The 18,437-nt window shown below is 42.6% G+C and overlaps 1 protein-coding gene across 2 annotated transcripts in view; it reads right to left on the reverse strand.

Moving 5' to 3' along the window:
• The window catches only part of nav3 (neuron navigator 3), a 339,677-nt gene that overhangs the window by 198,682 nt on the left and 122,558 nt on the right, over window positions 1-18,437 (reverse strand). For both annotated transcript variants that reach the window (XM_072453275.1, XM_072453276.1), the window contains exons 4-5: window positions 15,033-15,105; window positions 5,352-5,529 (exon numbers count right to left, since the gene is read on the reverse strand). In XM_072453275.1, the coding sequence (XP_072309376.1) occupies window positions 5,352-5,529; window positions 15,033-15,105 (251 nt within the window). The remainder of the gene's footprint in view (window positions 1-5,351; window positions 5,530-15,032; window positions 15,106-18,437) is intronic.

The following is an 18,437-nucleotide window of genomic DNA, read 5'->3' on the forward strand; positions in this document are numbered from 1 at the left end:
TTTGGGTTCATCAGAGAGAGAGAGAGTGACCTTTGACCTCTGCACCGGCCTCAGATCAGGCTCAGATCAGAGAGAGAGTCTCAGCAGCTGCGAGGAGAGAGAGAGATCGCTCTTATGATTGAGATGAAACGACTTTATCAATTATGAAGAAGAAGAAAGTGAAACGCTTCAGAATCACATGGAGCGACACTGACCTCTGCGACCTTTAACCCACTATTTATTTTTTCATTCATAAAATGAACTGACCCATGTAAAGAAAGAGAGAACGAAGGAAATGTATATGTATATATATATATTTGAAAAAACATATACAAGCGGTAGAAAATGGATGGATGGATGGATATATAATACAAATAATCAGAAGAAGAGAAAAAAACAAGTGGGGAAAAAAGAGAGAAAATTTGGAGAAAAAATAAATTTAATCGAGATTTTAAATCTAAATCATCATCAAATCAAATCAATTTATTTTTGTAAGGCCCAAAATCACAACAACAGTTGCCTCTGAGGGCCACAGGGAGAAATGAATCAACAATGTCTGTGGTGGCGATGAAGTCAGACAATGTCTGTGGTGGCGAGGGACGATGTCCCAGGGTCCTCTGTCCTTAGACTCTCCTTCTCGGCCAGGAAAAACTACAAAAAAAACCTCTTTGGGAAAAAAGCATAGAAACCTGGAGGAGTTCCAGTGAAGGACAAAATCTAGACAAAAAAAAATTCTGATTGATCTGGTTTCAAGACATTTCTATTAAATAAATGCTGAATAAGTACGATTATTAAGATTATTACAAAAATCTTTGCCTGATAATTTCACTTATTTGAAGAATATTTTTCCCTAAAACAATAGTATTTTTCTAGTTTTGAAAATATGAAATTGTCTATATTTTGTCAACACTAATCTGGAAATCTGGAAACAATCTTTTGTGTTTTTAAGTCCAAACACTTAATGACACTCAGCACTTTCTAATGTAGATACAACTTAATCTGACCCGTCTATATGATTTATCTTAAATGCGGCACAATGTCTTTTAAAGTCTTCAACAGTATTTTTTTACTGCTTGAAATTGATGAATACAATAATATTGTATATATATAACTGTTATTGACTTTTAAACTTGCTCTTAAGTGACTTTTAAACCTTGTATATAATGTATATACTTCACACCACGCATGACTTTCCACCGGCAAAGGCATTCCACCACCAGGGCTTGGTCTTAGCGCTCCATCTGCTGGCAGCAAAGGGAAGTACCATGGGAAAATGAACAAAAGCTAGCTTGCCTTGCCCTAAACATGCTAATAATACTCAGTTGTGATTTAAGGCAGAAATACTCAGAATAACCATGGGAAAATTAACAAAAGCTAGCTTGCCTTGCCCTAAACGTGCTAATGTAAACACGCAGTTGTGATTTAAGGCAGAAATACTCAGAATAACCATGGGAAAATGAACAAAAGCTAGCTTGCCTTGCCCTAAACGTGCTAATGTAAACACGCAGTTGTGATTTAAGGCAGAAATACTCAGAATTACCATGGGAAAATGAACAAAAGCTAGCTAGCCTAATCTAAACACGCAGTTGTGATTTAAGGCAGAAATACTCAGGATAAGTCTGATTTATGGACTTAAAGAGACCTCTGGAGCTCACAAAGAACCAACAGGTCGTAAACAGGTTCATGGAAACATAAATAAAGCTAAATTCACCTCCAGGTATGTGTTTGGTGAGGGTCCGTACATGTGTCCTCTAAATAAAGCTACATGTAGGACTGCTCTGTCAGAATTAGACCACGTAAAGCACCACTCGTTCCAAATTTACCCGCAGCTCCTTGAAAACCCCTCGAACCCTGACGTATCGCCCCATCGACCTGTCACGGGACACTTCCTCGGACCCTGACGTATCGCCCCATCGACCTGTCACGGGACACTTCCTCGGACCCTGAAGTATCCCCCCATCGACCTGTCACGGGGCACTTCCTCGGACCCTGACGTATCGCCCCATCGACCTGTCACGGGGCACTTCCTCGGACCCTGACGTATCGCCCCTTCGACCTGTCACGGGACACTTCCTCGGACCCTGAAGTATCCCCCCATCGACCTGTCACGGGACACTTCCTCGGACCACTTCATGAGCCCGGCCTTCTTCTCCACCTGTCGTCGGGAGAAGCTCGGAGCAGCTGTCGTCCTTCTAGCCCGGGTTATTTTAAAGGACCTAAACCCAAACACGCCCCTGTGACCACGCCCCCCGCTGCACTGCAAAACGGGAACGATTTAAATGCCTTGAATTCTAAACATTCATGTGCCATTCGCTAAATTTGTCTTAAGAACAAACAAATCATCAGCACGTATACAAACTCCTCCCATTTCTGTTTCTGCTGTTTAACTTATCGAAGAATGTTGATTTCTCTCTAAAGTGAAAATATTTAATTCGCCCAATCGATTTAGTTACTTATTTAAAATGGATTTATCTTGAAATCAGTTTGAAATGTTGTAAAACAAGCAATTAAATATAGTTAAAAACAACAAAAATCCATGTGAATATTCTGAATTCCAGACATTTCAGACAGGGGGCATGGCAGGGGGCACGGCAGGAGGTACGACAAGGGGCATGGCAGGGGAAATAGCAGGATGCACGGCAGGGGGCATCGCAGGGGGCACGGCAGTAGGGCATGGCAGGGGGCACGGCAGTAGGGCATGGCAGGGGGCATGGCAGGGCCTTCATTTTAATGGTATGACGTGCATTACATTCCTTAAATGTTGAAGTTTATTTTAAAATGCACAGCGAGAATATGCACGTTCTAACAGGGAGGGTTTAAAGATGCACTGCGTAACTTTTAGGGTGTGGAATAGTGCTGTAGTCATGACAACACCCATTGAGACCAAGAGCTACCTGACATTTACGGGTCAAAGACGAGACGAGACCCTTTTCTTTGAACCCTCGCGTAATTCAGATTCACGGATCTGCACAAACTTCATCTGCTCGGACGCTGTAGCACGAGGTTCGGTCGTGTTTTTTATACGCGCAGGTTGAAGCCATGTGCCGTCCCCGTCTACGTTTATCGCCGACAGCAGCCGCCGTAAAGAAATGTGGTTTCGCTCATTGTCAGCGCCGTGTGAACCGAATAAAATACATGTGTTCAGAATACTTATTTAGAGGAGCCGTATTCTTGTACAATTACTCGTTCTCTTGTAGTTATAGTTACTTCAGTATACAGTTACTTTTGTAAAATCAGAGGAAAACATTGTGGTATTTGAGCAGATAATTTAGGCTTTGAACTGCAGTGAATGAGTGATTTTTCATGTCTAATTTGTGATAAACGTTTTCTTATCTTAAAAAACAAGTGCATCACAAACGGTGAAACAAAAACCAAAAGCTGTTTAAATCCTTTGTGGTGTTTTCAGGCCACAATATAACGTGAAAGTTTTCTTAATACACTTCTTTGATTAGACAAAGTAACAGAAAATGTCACAAAATACATTTAAATAAGAAGTTTTCACTATTCTGTACTATTCTGTTTTACATTTCTCATCGCGTGTGAGACCTCGAAAACAAAACCGGTCCCGGTGCTAAGACACAAGTGGAGGAGGCCCCCGCATGCTCTTCTCCATGGAAACGTCATTGCTCTGCCTGGTATGTCCCACAGTCTGGCATTAAACGTATCAGTGCGGCGTATCATCGGGGTGATTTCAATGTGCACATTCACGCTTACTGCTATCAGATCTAGTTGTCGCCCTTTGCCTGGCGCCGTTACCTGTTACTAAGGCCATAACAGGTGTCGGATCCTCCAGCAGAAAGGTTCCGCGGTGCGCCTTTAAAGCTCCTTGACTTTACACTCACATCTTAACCTCGCCACGTCGGAAGGTCAGGGTCAGAGGCGCCGAAACGCGACGCTCACGCTCCAGCGCGAGCACAAATCTGCTCCGTGGCGTGTTTACGAGGCTGTAACTCCACGCGCAGGCCTAACCAGAACCGTTGCGTTTTCAACAGCCGCCGTATTTCACCGCTTCCTGTTTACATTGACCGCGACCGGGCTCAAAAGGAATGGTAATAAATCTGTTGTTTTGTCTTGGAACACGTGGAGTCTAAACCAGGCACAGATGAACGGGAAGATGGTTTTTCTGCCGCCGCCAACATGATTCACAGCTGTGTTTATGATGTACATATGTGCTGCTGTCTGTGGGCTTCGTGTGGAAAATGACACGCTTGTGCCAGAATCAAATGACTTTTATGGTTTAAGTGAGAGTTGAAGCTAAATGGGATTAACGAGCGTTGCTACTGTGCGAAAGAAGCATTGCATGAGTAAAAATGGCCAAAATTGAAACTATTGGGGACATATAAATCTGAAAAGTGGATAGAGCGTGTCGAGAAAGTTTTGCTTGTTTAGTTGAAGTCTTGGATACAAAACATTATTAAGGGGATTTTGGATATATTTAAGATTGTTAGTACGGACTGCATGTCTTGGCTTTTGCTGTAAAGTTGGTCTTGTCTCTTGTTGTCACTCTAGGTGTGTTAAGGGAATAATAGAGGATTTAGGCCGAGCAATCTGAGTCTCATTTCCTGGTGGCGTGGACAGTCGAGTAGTTCTCCCACATGTCAATCATTCCCTGCGTGCTGCTGCACACCTGCAGCCTCGTTCCCAGGAGAGCAGCACGTTTCCCTGGTTACACATGCGTGGTTGATATGCAGGTGTGTGTTTAGAGAATTCCTTCAGTGTAAAGTGCAAACATGACACAGAGAAAGACTGTGTTTGAGCTCAGAAGAAACGGTAATCTACAGAGACGAGAGATGATGCGATCAGACGCGCTAATAAACAAACACACGTGTAGCAGCGGAGCTGTTGTGTGCTTCTGCACGAGGTTTGACGGGAGGCGGCCTCTTGGAGACAACAGGAGGGTGTGGGGTGAGTGTGGGGGGTGTGTGCATTTAATAAAAAGGGACTAACAGTCGCTTGAGTTCTCAACTCGGTGAAAATTCTCTATTATTCCTTTAAGGTTGGTTTATACTTGACGCGTCCACAAGGTCCATGAGAGGAAAAGTCGTAACTTTTCCCCTTGCACGTGGATTTGATTTTCTGCGTCAGCATCAGGGGAAAAATGTAACTATGCTGACAGTTCCGCACAAGAATGAGCGGAATTTCCTCAGATTTTGACTGTCGACACCAAATGAACCCCGTGCAGAATATAAATACAGCTACTGCGCGTAATTTACATGTGGGAAGTGTAATCCAAGCTTTAGTGTTGGTCTCTTTCCATGACCACATGAGTTGTCATCGTAGGTGTGTGGGCGTTGGCGCTGGTTTTTGAGTTGTCGTCGTAGGTGTGTTGGTGTTGAGTTGTCGCCGTAGGTGCGTAGGAGTGGGTCTCTTACCTGGACTGCATGTCTTGGCTCTTGCCCGGCCCTTGCCCGGTGCTGGCGCTGGGCGATGTGTTCTGGCTGAGCTCCACCAGAGACTGATAATACTGCTGCTGCTGCTGCTGCTGCTGTTTGTACCGCGACAGGATGAAGAACAGGCCCAGGATGCTCTTCAGGTTTCCATTTCGGATTTCTGCAAACGAGAAAAGCAGGACATTTATTTCATGTGTTTGTTATTTCTTTTTCCATGTTCCCTGGGTTAGATTTTGACAAACATAATGGTAAACCTTATATTTTCTGATGTATCCACATATATGCCATGTTCACTCTATGGATCGAGGTCCTTTCAACTGACAACAATCATCTATCAAATGAATTTATCTCCATGCCGACAAGTACGTGAGTATATGGTTGTATTCCGGGTATTAGCGCTGGAAAATGTGGCTTTTACTCCATTTTGTACGTTTTTTCTTGAGTTTTCAGACCATCTAAAGAACGAAATATGCCACTGAAAAGTATCGACGGGCCGCACTGTGGAACATTCTAGACAAAGCAACATCATCTCCATGGAAACTAGCAATGGTGGAAGTAGTCCTATTTTGTTACTTATGTAAAACAAAAGGAGCAAACAAATACTCAAGTAACAGTAAAGGTATAGCAGGAAAAAAGTACTTAAGTATTGTAAATTCACTAAGTATTTTGAGGATTAAAAGTAATGATCTTAATATGAAATTAACGGATTTCCTTATATTTCTTGTATATTTTGTTAAGGAAATTATGATTATGCTGAAAAATAACCCCTTCGTCATTTCAGGATTCTCAAACTATTTATTTTTCATACATAAAAAGTACTTTTTACTTCCCGTTGCAAATATGTAGTGGAGTAAAAAGTACAGATATTGCTCTCAAAGTAATAAGTGTACCGACACCGCAATGTTTAACTTAATTACTTTTCCTTGAGTACTTTGTTATTTTCCACCACTGTAAAGCCGAGTGCAGATTTCAGCTGGTCGATGCATCCGAGTGTTCGCCGTGACAACGCTGTCGACCTGGACACTTTCCAAACGCGCATCTCTCACTAAACTCTGCCAAAAATGCTAAAAAAATCAAAGTAATGCACGTCTTTTCCCTCCCACGCCGAGCCCAGGACGCATCACGGGAGGAATTGATCAGCCATTTGTGAAATGGACTTTTGAGACGGCGCCTGATGGAGCTGGTTCAGGGGGAGCAGCTGCTGACCAGAGACTTTTCTGTGTTTTTAATCTGAAACTGCTCATCCTCAAACAGAGGACGTGGTCTGCAGCCGAGGGGTCTGTTTTCATTTTGAACCGACCCAAGTGGTTGTTTATGCTGGGTCTGGGGGTCTGAGGGGGTCTGAGAGGTCTGAGGGGGTCTAAGGGGAGGGGCCTGGGGTTCTGAGGGGAGGGGTCTGGGGGGGTCTAAGGGGTCCGAAGGGTCTGGGGGTCTGAGGGGAGGGGTCTGAGAGGTCCGAGGTGTCTGAGGTGTGCGAGGGGTCTGAAGGGTTTGAAGGGTCTGGGGGTTCTGATGTGCCCATTCAGATGCTTATCAGTTGCACAAGGAGGTAAGAGAGTGAGCCAGGTACAATAGGAGGCTGATGGCCCCTTAAAGGACTGATAGGAAACAAAGGCTAGTTTGATAGAAAAGAAAGAGGTTTAGTTTCTGGTGAAACCAATGATACCTTTTCATCAGGAGGTCCCGCCCGGTGGGCAGAATCCTTTTTCTACAATACTATCATCAAAAAGTCAACATAATTAAGTACTACCGACTTCTGGATCGCACTGGGTTTAAATGAGTTTATAAGTCGGATATGACAAGTTTTCCTCGACTGGAAGAGCCGATGTTCCAGAAGCGTTTGACCTGTGAAGCATTAAAGCCTGAGCAGATACATGAGCCTTTGTTTCAGTCGGGACAATGGAGTTCTTTTAATGTGGTGTTTCCTAAAGTCTCTTGAACTGCACCGTTTAGTCAAAGTAAGAACCCCAGTGTGAGAACCATTATCCTCCACGGGAACTGACCGCCTTTGGCTTAGCACCTGATTAAGAGGTTCGAAACTACAGCCACGACTTCCTCCGAAACATTATCACGTTAAAGCTTGTGGGAAAATGGCAATTAGTCAAATGACCAAAGACTTAGAAGAAGAAATACTTTTTAAAATACTAAAATACACCTTTGTGCTGGCATTTCACTCTTAAACTGTGTGTGTGGATGAAACAGTCTTAGAGAAATTGATACCATTGTATTTGTTGTTTTGGAGAAATGCCCAATTACAATAATTGCTTTTTAATTGCTTTTTAATTGCTGCAAAAAGAGCTGATTAAAAAGAAAGCAAACTTGCAGCGTTCAAGGCTTGTTCTGCACTTTTACATTCCATTCTTATTTTGTTACGTTAATATCATCATCAGAATCAAACATAATAATAATCAATTCCTATTAAAATTAGATTAATAGATACTAATAGATTAGTGTCTGCGCCCTCTGGTGGCCACTGTAGTGAAGCAGCCAGAAGAGCCACATCATGTAATATAAACCAAGCACTGGAATGATCATAGTATGGACTTTAAAAACAAAGAGGAGCAGTTACGGGTTGTATAAAGTTAATGTATCCAATGGCTGTACGTGGAATCCAAACGATCCAGAGGAAATACTTCAAACTGAAACAAGAGCGAGGTTTAGAGCGTTTTCTGCTGCGTCCGGTGAGCTCGCCTTGGCTGGAGGCGGAGTATGAGTTCGCCTTGGCTGGAGGCGGAGTCTGAGCTCGCCTTGGCTGGAGGCGGAGTATGAGTTCGCCTTGGCTGGAGGCGGTGTCTGAGTTCGCCTTGGCTGGAGGCGGAGTATGAGTTCGCCTTGGCTGGAGGCGGAGTCTGAGCTCGCCTTGGCTGGAGGCGGAGTCTGAGTTTGCCTTGGCTGGAGGCGGAGTCTGAGCTCGCCTTGGCTGGAGGCGGAGTCTGAGTTTGCCTTGGCTGGAGGCGGAGTCTGAGCTCGCCTTGGCTGGAGGCGGAGTCTGAGTTTGCCTTGGCTGGAGGCGGAGTCTGAGCTCGCCTTGGCTGGAGGCGGAGTCTGAGTTTGCCTTGGCTGGAGGCGGAGTCTGAGCTCGCCTTGGCTGGAGGCGGAGTCTGAGTTTGCCTTGGCTGGAGGCGGAGTCTGAGCTTGCCTTGGCTGGAGGCGGAGTCTGAGCTCGCCTTGGCTGGAGGCGGAGTCTGAGTTTGCCTTGGCTGGAGGCGGAGTCTGAGCTTGCCTTGGCTGGAGGCGGAGTCTGAGCTCGCCTTGGCTGGAGGCGGAGTCTGAGTTTGCCTTGGCTGGAGGCGGAGTCTGAGTTTGCCTTGGCTGGAGGCGGAGTCTGAGCTTGCCTTGGCTGGAGGCGGAGTCTGAGCTCGCCTTGGCTGGAGGCGGAGTCTGAGTTTGCCTTGGCTGGAGGCGGAGTCTGAGTTCGCCTTGGCTGGAGGCGGAGTCTGAGTTTGCCTTGGCTGGAGGCGGAGTCTGAGTTTGCCTTGGCTGGAGGCGGAGTCTGAGCTTGCCTTGGCTGGAGGCGGAGTCTGAGCTCGCCTTGGCTGGAGGCGGAGTCTGAGTTTGCCTTGGCTGGAGGCGGAGTCTGAGTTCGCCTTGGCTGGAGGCGGAGTCTGAGCTTGCCTTGGCTGGAGGCGGAGTCTTGTTAGGCCTTAAAGCTTCTCCCATGGAGACGATACATGGATACCTTTGGAACGTGCTTGTGGCAGCAGGGAAACACAAAAACAATGGATGACACAAACTGCACAGATGATCGAGGACTGGACCGACATGAGTGTGAATGTGAAGAAAAAAAATCACATTTATTATAATAATTGTGAAAAAAATCATTACATTTGAACTCAATTTGAAAATGGAAAAATTTGATTGACATTGGACTAAATGGACTTTGTGTTGCTTTCCTCTGGATGCCTTCTCTCCTTTATTCTTTATTTTGTTCTTTCTGGTCTTTCCCGGTTTATTTTTGCAGTTTTATGTTTAAAATAAATAAATGATATATAAAAAACTTAAATGAAAAAAATAAAATGAATAAAATGAATAAAGTAAAAAAGATGAATAAATACAATTAATAACTGACATTAAATTACATAAAATAATGCTAATTTAAATAATCTCGGATGATTTGGAAAATGCACTTGATGCGACCACCACTGCAACGTCACCACAACAATCAAACCAAACACGCGCATCGTTTTCCATCTCGGCGGTTTATGCCCACGACGCCGGCTGCGCATAAACTAAAATGTGATTCACTTCAGCTAAAAGTAGATTGACTGAACAGTATTTAAATAAAAATCGTGGTATTAAGAAGAATGATTAAGAATGTTTTGGAGGATATTTCTACATAAACATCATTAAAACAAGAGCGTATAATAGCAGTCATTGACAGTATACTACTACAGTGAACAGATTTAATCACCTTTTACACAGAGAGGACACAACAAACAGGAATCACAAGAGACATACACATTTTCTGCTCACGTTTTAAACTTACGATACAAAAACTACTTTAGGTTTATAATTATTGACGCAATCATTTAGAAAAACTCTATTCCACGTATTACTTCACGTTCACTTAAAGTCTAAAATGATCATATTTCTGAGCGAACGCCCCTGCTCACGTGGGTCCATTCCCATTAGCTTTGAGTGGATGGAAAATGTCCTGTTTTGATTAAGTCCCATCAGCGGAAACGACTTCACATGAGGAGCTTTTCCGGGACTCGGGTTTACGGCCTCCAACAAAGCAAAACAGGCAAAGGGGACTTGAAGAGAAGGAGGGTGATTACGGCGAGCGGCAACCGGTGCAGGGCGAGGAATGCGGTCGTATACGAGGACATCAAACACGCGCTCTCTTTATGCCCACGCCTCGTAAAGAAGATCGCAGCATCCGAGCCATGTGCCAGGCAGCGGGCGCGGCCAGATCGGGAGGATGGAGCGGGCGTGGCGGGCGAGGGGCACCGGAAGGACCAGAAGGCTTTAGCGGGACGTTGCGACGCAGAGCTGACCGGTTAAAACGCCGTTCCCGCGTCAGAAAAGACGTACCTGCAGCTGTGTATGTCGCTGAGTTCATGTCGCTCTGCTCGGTCCTGTCCCTCGTCCCTCGTCGCGGTCAGAGCGTCGCTGGTCTTTTTCATAAAGTTCGTAAACAGTCTCGGAACACGCGCGCTTTCGTTGGCTAACCTTTGTTTATTTCCCCGGAGAAACTCCCTCCGCCTCAAGTGGACGGAGCCGCCAACGCCGAACCCTGAGGAGGAAACGCCTGAATGGAAGGAAGTCCTGTGCGGCTTTCAATGCTTTTTATTATTATTATTAGTTTAAGCGTTAAAACACAAAGGTACTCGAGAGCATGACGCATTACCGGATTTTTCACATTATAAGGCGCACTTAAAACCAAAAAACAGTGCTCCTTATCTATGGATTAATTCTGGTTGTGCTTTACCGACCTTGTTTTGTTTCGCTTAATGCGTCTTATATATGAAAAATGATCAAAAATAGACCATTAATTGACAGTGCGCCTTATAATCTAGTGTGCTTTATATATGGATTAATTTTGGTTGTGCTTTACTGACCTTCAGGTGATTTTGTGTGGTGCACGTTTTTAGTTTAATGCGCCTTTTAATCCAGTGTCCTTTATATATGAAAAATTATCGAAAATAGACTTTTCATTGACAGTGCGCCTTATAGTGCAGATAATACGGTATATGTGTTCTTTATGTGGCTCACTCTTCTTTTGAATATTTGGTAAAAGCAGCTCAGTCGTGATCATAAACGCAGGCGCTGGGACCAGTTAGATGGAATTAAACACCTTCTTTCACCATTCCAAAGTCAGGAACATCAGCTTTAAAGCGATAAAAAGAGATAAAAATGGACTCCAAAATGTGTTTTACCCGAGTACAGACATATTTAAAGTGCCTCTGACAGGTTTTTACGCTTTCCTACTGTATCTGTACCTGAGAACATTTTTAAAAATTTGTAGAAAATGAGAGGAAGTGACATCACACCAGGGACACTCATACAGGAAGTGACATCACACCAGGGACACTCATTCCGGTCAAAGTTTAAGCAGAATTTATGCAAAGAAACATTTTTTTAACTCTCTAAACATGAATTCAACCAAATAATGTCTCATTTATTTTATTTTATTTAAATTTGACATTAGATGAGTTTTGGCCCAGTGTTTGCTGGGTAATTTCCTAGTGTGATGTCAATAATTACAAACAAGAAGTGAAATTATAAACTTAAAAAAAAATACTATTCTGTGATTGCATTTTTTATAATTTTTTAGTAAAATTCTAAATATTTTTTATCTGAACTGCATTTTAGTTCAGTGAGTCGTCCGACCTGTAGGGGGCGCTTTAAGAGACGCAATTATGAGTCAAAACGAGCCCGCTGTGTGTCGTCTGCATCTAATCATCAAGCATTTTATCATCCGAGAACCTAGGAAATGGCTATGGTTAGCGCGCTAGCTGCTGCCGGGCCTCAGAGAGTGGAGAGAAGAGCCTGTGAACTCACTGTGAATAATGAGGATGCTGGGAAAGAGTTTGAAACGTTTTCACTGCTTCAAACTCTTAAAAATAACTTTAAAAGAAGATATTTAAAATCAGTTACAGCACCATTTGTTTGTGTTGGAGGCAAGAATAAACATGAAACAAACATTTGCAGAGAAAGAAAGAAAGAAAAACACAGCACAGATACTTAAAGAATAAAATTAGAAAGTAAGATTAAACCTTAAGGGCTCAAGTCGCAACCTCAAACGGGATAAAACGGTAGAAAATGAATGAATGAATGAAGATCGAGCCTAAAACTTTCAGTCCAACCCAAGGCAGATATTGCCACGTCTGGGATTTTAGAAGTGTGAATAATTTGTAGAATCCGGACGCATCTACAGACTTCAGAGAATATAACTCCAGCGGCATCTTCCATACGCTCAGAGAAGATTCAAACGCAGGGACGAGGGACTATACTCCTGGAAACTGCACCATCTGGACACTTTAGAGATTCGGGAGCGTCAGGAGCTTCAGGGGCTTCAGAAGCTTCAGGAGCGTCAGGAGCTTCAGGAGCTTCAGGAGCTTCAGGAGTTTCAGGAGCTTCAGGAGCGTCAGGAGCTTCTGGAGCGTCAGGAGCTTCAGGAGCGTCAGGAGCTTCAGGAGCTTCAGGAGCTTCAGGAGCGTCAGGAGCTTCAGGAGCTTCAGGAGCGTCAGGAGCTTCAGGAGCTTCAGGAGCGTCAGGAGTTTCAGGAGCTTCAGGAGCGTCAGGAGCTTCAGGAGCTTCAGGAGCTTCAGGAGCGTCAGAAGCGTCAGGAGCTTCAGGAGCTTCAGGAGCTTCAGGAGCTTCAGGAGCTTCAGGAGCGTCAGGAGCTTCAGGAGCGTCAGGAGCTTCAGAAGCGTCAGGAGCTTCAGGAGCTTCAGGAGCTTCAGGAGCTTCAGGAGCGTCAGGAGCGTCAGGAGCGTCAGGAGCTTCAGGAGCGTCAGGAGCGTCAGGAGCTTCAGGAGCGTCAGGGGCTTCAGGAGCTTCAGGAGCGTCAGGAGCGTAAGGAGCGTCAGGAGCTTCAGGACCGTCAGGAGCGTCAGGACCGTCAGGAGCGTCAGGAGCTTCAGGAGCGTCAGGAGCGTCAGGAGCTTCAGGACCGTCAGGAGCGTCAGGAGCTTCAGGAGCTTCAGGAGCTTCAGGAGCTTCAGGACCGTCAGGAGCGTCAGGAGCGTCAGGAGCGTCAGGAGCTTCAGGAGCTTCAGGAGCTTCAGGAGCTTCAGGACCGTCAGGAGCTTCAGGAGCTTCAGGAGCTTCAGGAGCTTCAGGACCGTCAGGAGCTTCAGGAGCTTTAGGAGCTTCAGGAACGGGTTTTGGATCCGTGTGTTTTGGATCCGTGGGTCAGCGTGTCGGGACGTCCTGTTACTCCGAGGGACGAGGGACGAGGGCGTGGCCGCTTTTAAGGTTCAAAAGAGGCAGCGGGACGGGGCAGTTCTAGAATAACAACAGAGCCACTGCAGCTGGAATAGAACGACCTGAAGTTCTCTAAAGGAGTGAGAAGAGGAGCTAAAACGACACTGTTTTCAAAAGACACAATTGTTTTCGGGGAATTAAAATATGATTCAAAATCATATCAATTACACTGTTATTAATAAATAATATGTGAATTAAATGGCAAAAATTAAATGAATAAATAAAATAACAAATTTAATTAAAAAAAGATTAATAATAACTAAATAATAAAATATAATTGATTAATGAAAAATAAATTAAATAAATTAAATAAATTAAATAAATTAAATAAATTAAATAAATTAAATAAATTAAATAAATTAAATTGATAAAATAAAATAGATAAAATAAATACAATAAATTAAATTGATGAAATTAAATTAAAAATAAATAAATTACACTTTTCAAAACGGGGAAATCAGTTTTTGCAAATCCACTTTTCAATCATCAAACCAGCTCTCAAAAGTACATTTCGCACATTGTCTCTCATCTAAACTCGTCTGCAATACGATACAAACGGTGGATTATTCCTCGAGAAACACAGAGCGTTTGAAAAGTCTCGTAATCATGTTGACTTTGGGGATAAAACGCTGAGCAAAAGCAAACGCAGTGTCAAGTTCTCGCTCCGGAGACACTTATAAGCCGGTTAATGACGGTTTTAACTTGCAACTCGACGCTTTACTCTGACTCGGAAAAACAGAATAAACGGGTTGCGGGTGCGAAATCTTTGGCAGGAAAAAAGATGATAGTTTGTTTTAACCGAGTGTGAAGCGTTTACATCATTTCTTCTGTTACTGCTGACATTGTGGTTGCAGTGGCTCCATTAAGCCCCGCTTCACAGCTCTTTAATCCACAACCACCGCTTAATCACGGCCTTTTAGAAGCAGCTCGGTTTAAGCTTCCACTGGAGACCAAGCTTAAACAAACAGCAGTGCGTTGCCACGACAGCGGGTGGAATTATGTGCTAAAACTGTGACAATAATATAAGTGCAAACAGGTTACAGGTCTGATTTCAACTAGTTAAAGGACAAAATATTGAATTAATACACTTTTTATGGGACATTATTGTATGAACACATAGAGTTGGGCAAGATATGAAAATGTAGATAATATTGTGAATGTTGTTTTGAAGAGTATATCATTTATAGTAGAATAAAATGCAACAAAAAGAGATAAAGAAAACACAATTATAATAATAATAGTAAGGATTTGTAAACTTCTAAATAAGGTGTAAGTGATATTTCTGTTTGTGATTCTTTTGACAGGTATTTCACATTTGTCTGTTAATTAAACCTAAACTAATACTTTTAATGCCTTTACTTTTGTATTAACATAAGAAATGTCATAATCGGAAAAGCCTCCAAAAATATATTGAGATATGCATTTTTGTCGTTATCGTAGAGGTTTGTGAATGAAGAAGATTTCAGTCACATGACCACAGTTTTGAAGGACTTTGAGGACTTTAGAGTGTTTTTTATTCTATTATTATTAGCATTAGCCTGCAAAAATCCTAAAATAATATATATACAGGAGGTTTTGGGCCGGTCCCAAATCAACAACAATATCCAGTTGAGATTAAAGTCCAGCCTTGGTGAGTGTGTGTAAATCCTTTGCTGTTTTACTATTGTTATTATTATTATTATGATCATTATTAGATGTATAAGTAAGTGCATTTGTCTCAGGATGTCTTACCTTCTGCTGAGAGCCCCTGTACATTCACTCCTCTGGCGTCGAGGAAGCTGAGGCAGGCGTCCACATTCTCAATCTGCACCAAACCAGACACAAGGAAACATGATACAGCAGATGTCATTTTATACAGAAAAAAAAACATTAAAATACATGAATCGGGCCTGACTCAGTTCAAAACAACAAAAGAAACAACGTTCAGACACAGGAGCGACGCAAAGACAAACAACACGAGGAGGAGAATCGCTTGAATTGAGAATGGTAATATAGAAGAGTAAACTACTACATTTAAGGCTGATTTTCAACTTGTTCTGAGCCTTTTGTTGTTTTACCCCTTTGACAAAAACTTAGAATCAATAACACTCGAAAAACATGAACAGCTCCAACCAGAAAGTTAAGATTCATTCTTCACCGTCCCACTCACTTTCAAGAACATGTACCTGGACCTCAAAACTCCTGCCATAGACTATTTAGATGGATACTTACAGATAGTATTTCGGTGGCCGGGAAAAAGACCATCACAAGAAAATGTATGACAAAAATTGCACCGACGGTTAAGGACCGACACCAGGATTTGATTTTTTATTTTTATTTTTATTTTTATTTTTTTATTTTATTTATTTATTGTATTACAAAAATGTTACATGTTTATTATTATTTTTTTAATTATTATTATTTTTATTTATTGTTTTAATTGTTTTTAATTCGCCCTTGTGAGTCATTATTTGTTTTAAGTAAAAGAGAAAAACAGATTCATGTTGTAAAGTCATTTGAGCTGCAGCAGAGAAGAGCAGGACGTCCCATGATGCTTTGCTGTCTCTGGGCTCCCTCTGATCACTGTCGCCCCCATAAAGAGCGGCTTTGTGTCGGGCATCAGTGACCCACAGGACCCTCGTGACCCTCGTGACCCCCGGGGGCAGCCGCATACTCGCCAGGGTGACTCCGCCCACCGCCCGCAGCCCTGGAAACTGCAGCGTCATTTTAAACAAGGTCCAAGGTCATTGAGTCACTTTGTTTGAAAAGACTCTTGTAAATCACATGTTTGAGGGTTCTACACCTGATGCCCTCCCTCTCTGATGTTTCATGGCAAAATAGAATGTGATCAGGGAAATCTGGCTCTTGAGGGAGAACGACATCATCACATTCTAGAATCTGAAAACCACAAATTAGTTGAATGTTTCAGAGATTATAAAACATATTTAAAGAGGCGTGTTATGCTAAATATACCAATGTCCAAAACACACTGTCCACACTCTCCCCCACAGAGGGCGCTGTTGCAGTGCCGTCCCAATGTCCAGCAGGTGGAATACAAGTGCACTCCAAATGTCCCACAATGCACCATGAAAAGTAGTGTCCAGGGATGACCACAATGCATTGCGAGAGTGGGACAAACAACAGCGACAGGTCATAAACTGGACACAACACAGAGGTTTCTCAAGAACATGTTTAAAGGCCAACGACAATATAAAACAATAAAAAAAATCGCGCGTGTCCAGACGTAACACACTGTGACCGCTCAGACTGTGTGGGCCACTGCTACGTTAGCATTAGCATCCTGGACCACTGCCGGCCCCCTCCTCTCTCTCCTCTCTCTATCTACAGGACCTCTTTATGGCGAGGTGGCGGGGTCACTGCAGGGTTACGGCAGGGTCAGGCGGGCGAGGTGGCGAGGGCAGTGCTGGTTGTTCCTCATTCATGAGCGGGGATTGAACCATCGCCTCCAGCTAAAGACCTGTCTCTGAAGGACACGGAGCCAAACACCTGTCCTACAACACGGATCGCCATGACGACGGGTCAATGCAGTCCTACAACACGGATCGCCATGACGACGGGGTCAATGCAGTCCTACAACACGGATCGCCATGACGACGGGGTCAATGCAGTCCTACAACACGGATCACATGTTCTAAGTCACTGTGAAGTTTAACTCGAAACAGCGGAAAATAACACATTTGACAAACTTTGGGCGAGATGAGGCTTTTTTATTTATTTAAATATTGTGCCATTATCCTTCTTCATTCTATTTATTATTTTATTTATTTTGTTTATTTTTTATTTTTTTTCATTAGTATTTTTTTCATTAGTATTTTTTTCTATTCATTTTTTTGCTCTCTGTTCATGTTCCTTGTTTTATTTGTTTAAATTTTTTTTAAATGACAAATTTAAAAAAATAAAATAAACTACTCTCTCCAGCTGTTTTCTCAAGGTCAATAACATCCACCAAATACTTAAAAGTAATAATATTATGAGGGTTATGACTTCAGGTCAGGCTCTTATTCGACAGAAACGACAGAAGCTGATCATGAGTTGATTCCATTCAAATAAAATCAATCTCGTCTTTGGTGTTGAAAAATGGCGCCTCTTTCTCTTTCTGAGGCTCGTGCGGGAAAAACGATGAGGGAAGAACATTATTGCTGAAAAAACGATCTGATCATCTCGTTAACCCTCATGGATCCTTCCAGTGGCATTAGCACCACGTGTTTCCAAAGCTCAAATCATGACAGACATTTCTCTTTTCAAAGCCACCGTTGGTTTTTCTCCTCGCCGTAATTTCTCTGATTTCTTTCTCCGATGGCGTAAACTTTCACAGCTTTTCTCAAAACCCACATCGTTTGGTTTTCCAGCTCTGCTGACGATCACGAGCCTTAAAAACTGTTTGGAAAGTGTTCACTTTACCCAAATTAAAGGTACAGCATCACACTTTAATCAAATTAAAGGTACAACATCACCCTTTACTCAAATTAAAGGTACAACATCACCCTTTAATCACATTAAAGGTACAACATCACACTTTACTCAAATTAAAGGTACAACATCACCCTTTAATCACATTAAAGGTACAACATCACCCTTTACTCAAATTAAAGGTACAACATCACACTTTACTCACATTAAAGGTACAACATCACACTTTACTCAAATTAAAGGTACAACATCACACTTTACTCAAATTAAAGGTACAACATAACACTTTACCCAAATTAAAGGTACAACATCACCCTTTAATAACATTAAAGGTACAACATCACCCTTTACTCAAATTAAAGGTACAACATCACCCTTTAATCACATTAAAGGTACAACATCACCCTTTACTCAAATTAAAGGTACAGCATCACACTTCACTCACATTAAAGGTACAACATCACACTTTACTCAAATTAAAGGTACAACATCACACTTTACTCAAATTAAAGGTACAACATCACACTTTACTCAAATTAAAGGTACAACATCACACTTTACTCAAATTAAAGGTACAACATCACACTTTACCCAAATTAAAGGTACAACATCACCCTTTACTCAAATTAAAGGTACAGCATCACACTTTACTCACATTAAAGGTACAACATCACACTTTACTCAAATTAAAGGTACAACATCACCCTTTACTCAAATTAAAGGTAC

Source organism: Eucyclogobius newberryi, unplaced genomic scaffold, assembly GCF_026437365.1.
Source record: "Eucyclogobius newberryi isolate DKJ021-1_F unplaced genomic scaffold, fEucNew1.0.hap1 SCAF_2, whole genome shotgun sequence".
In the NCBI taxonomy this organism is placed as follows: Eukaryota; Metazoa; Chordata; class Actinopteri; order Gobiiformes; family Gobiidae; genus Eucyclogobius; species Eucyclogobius newberryi.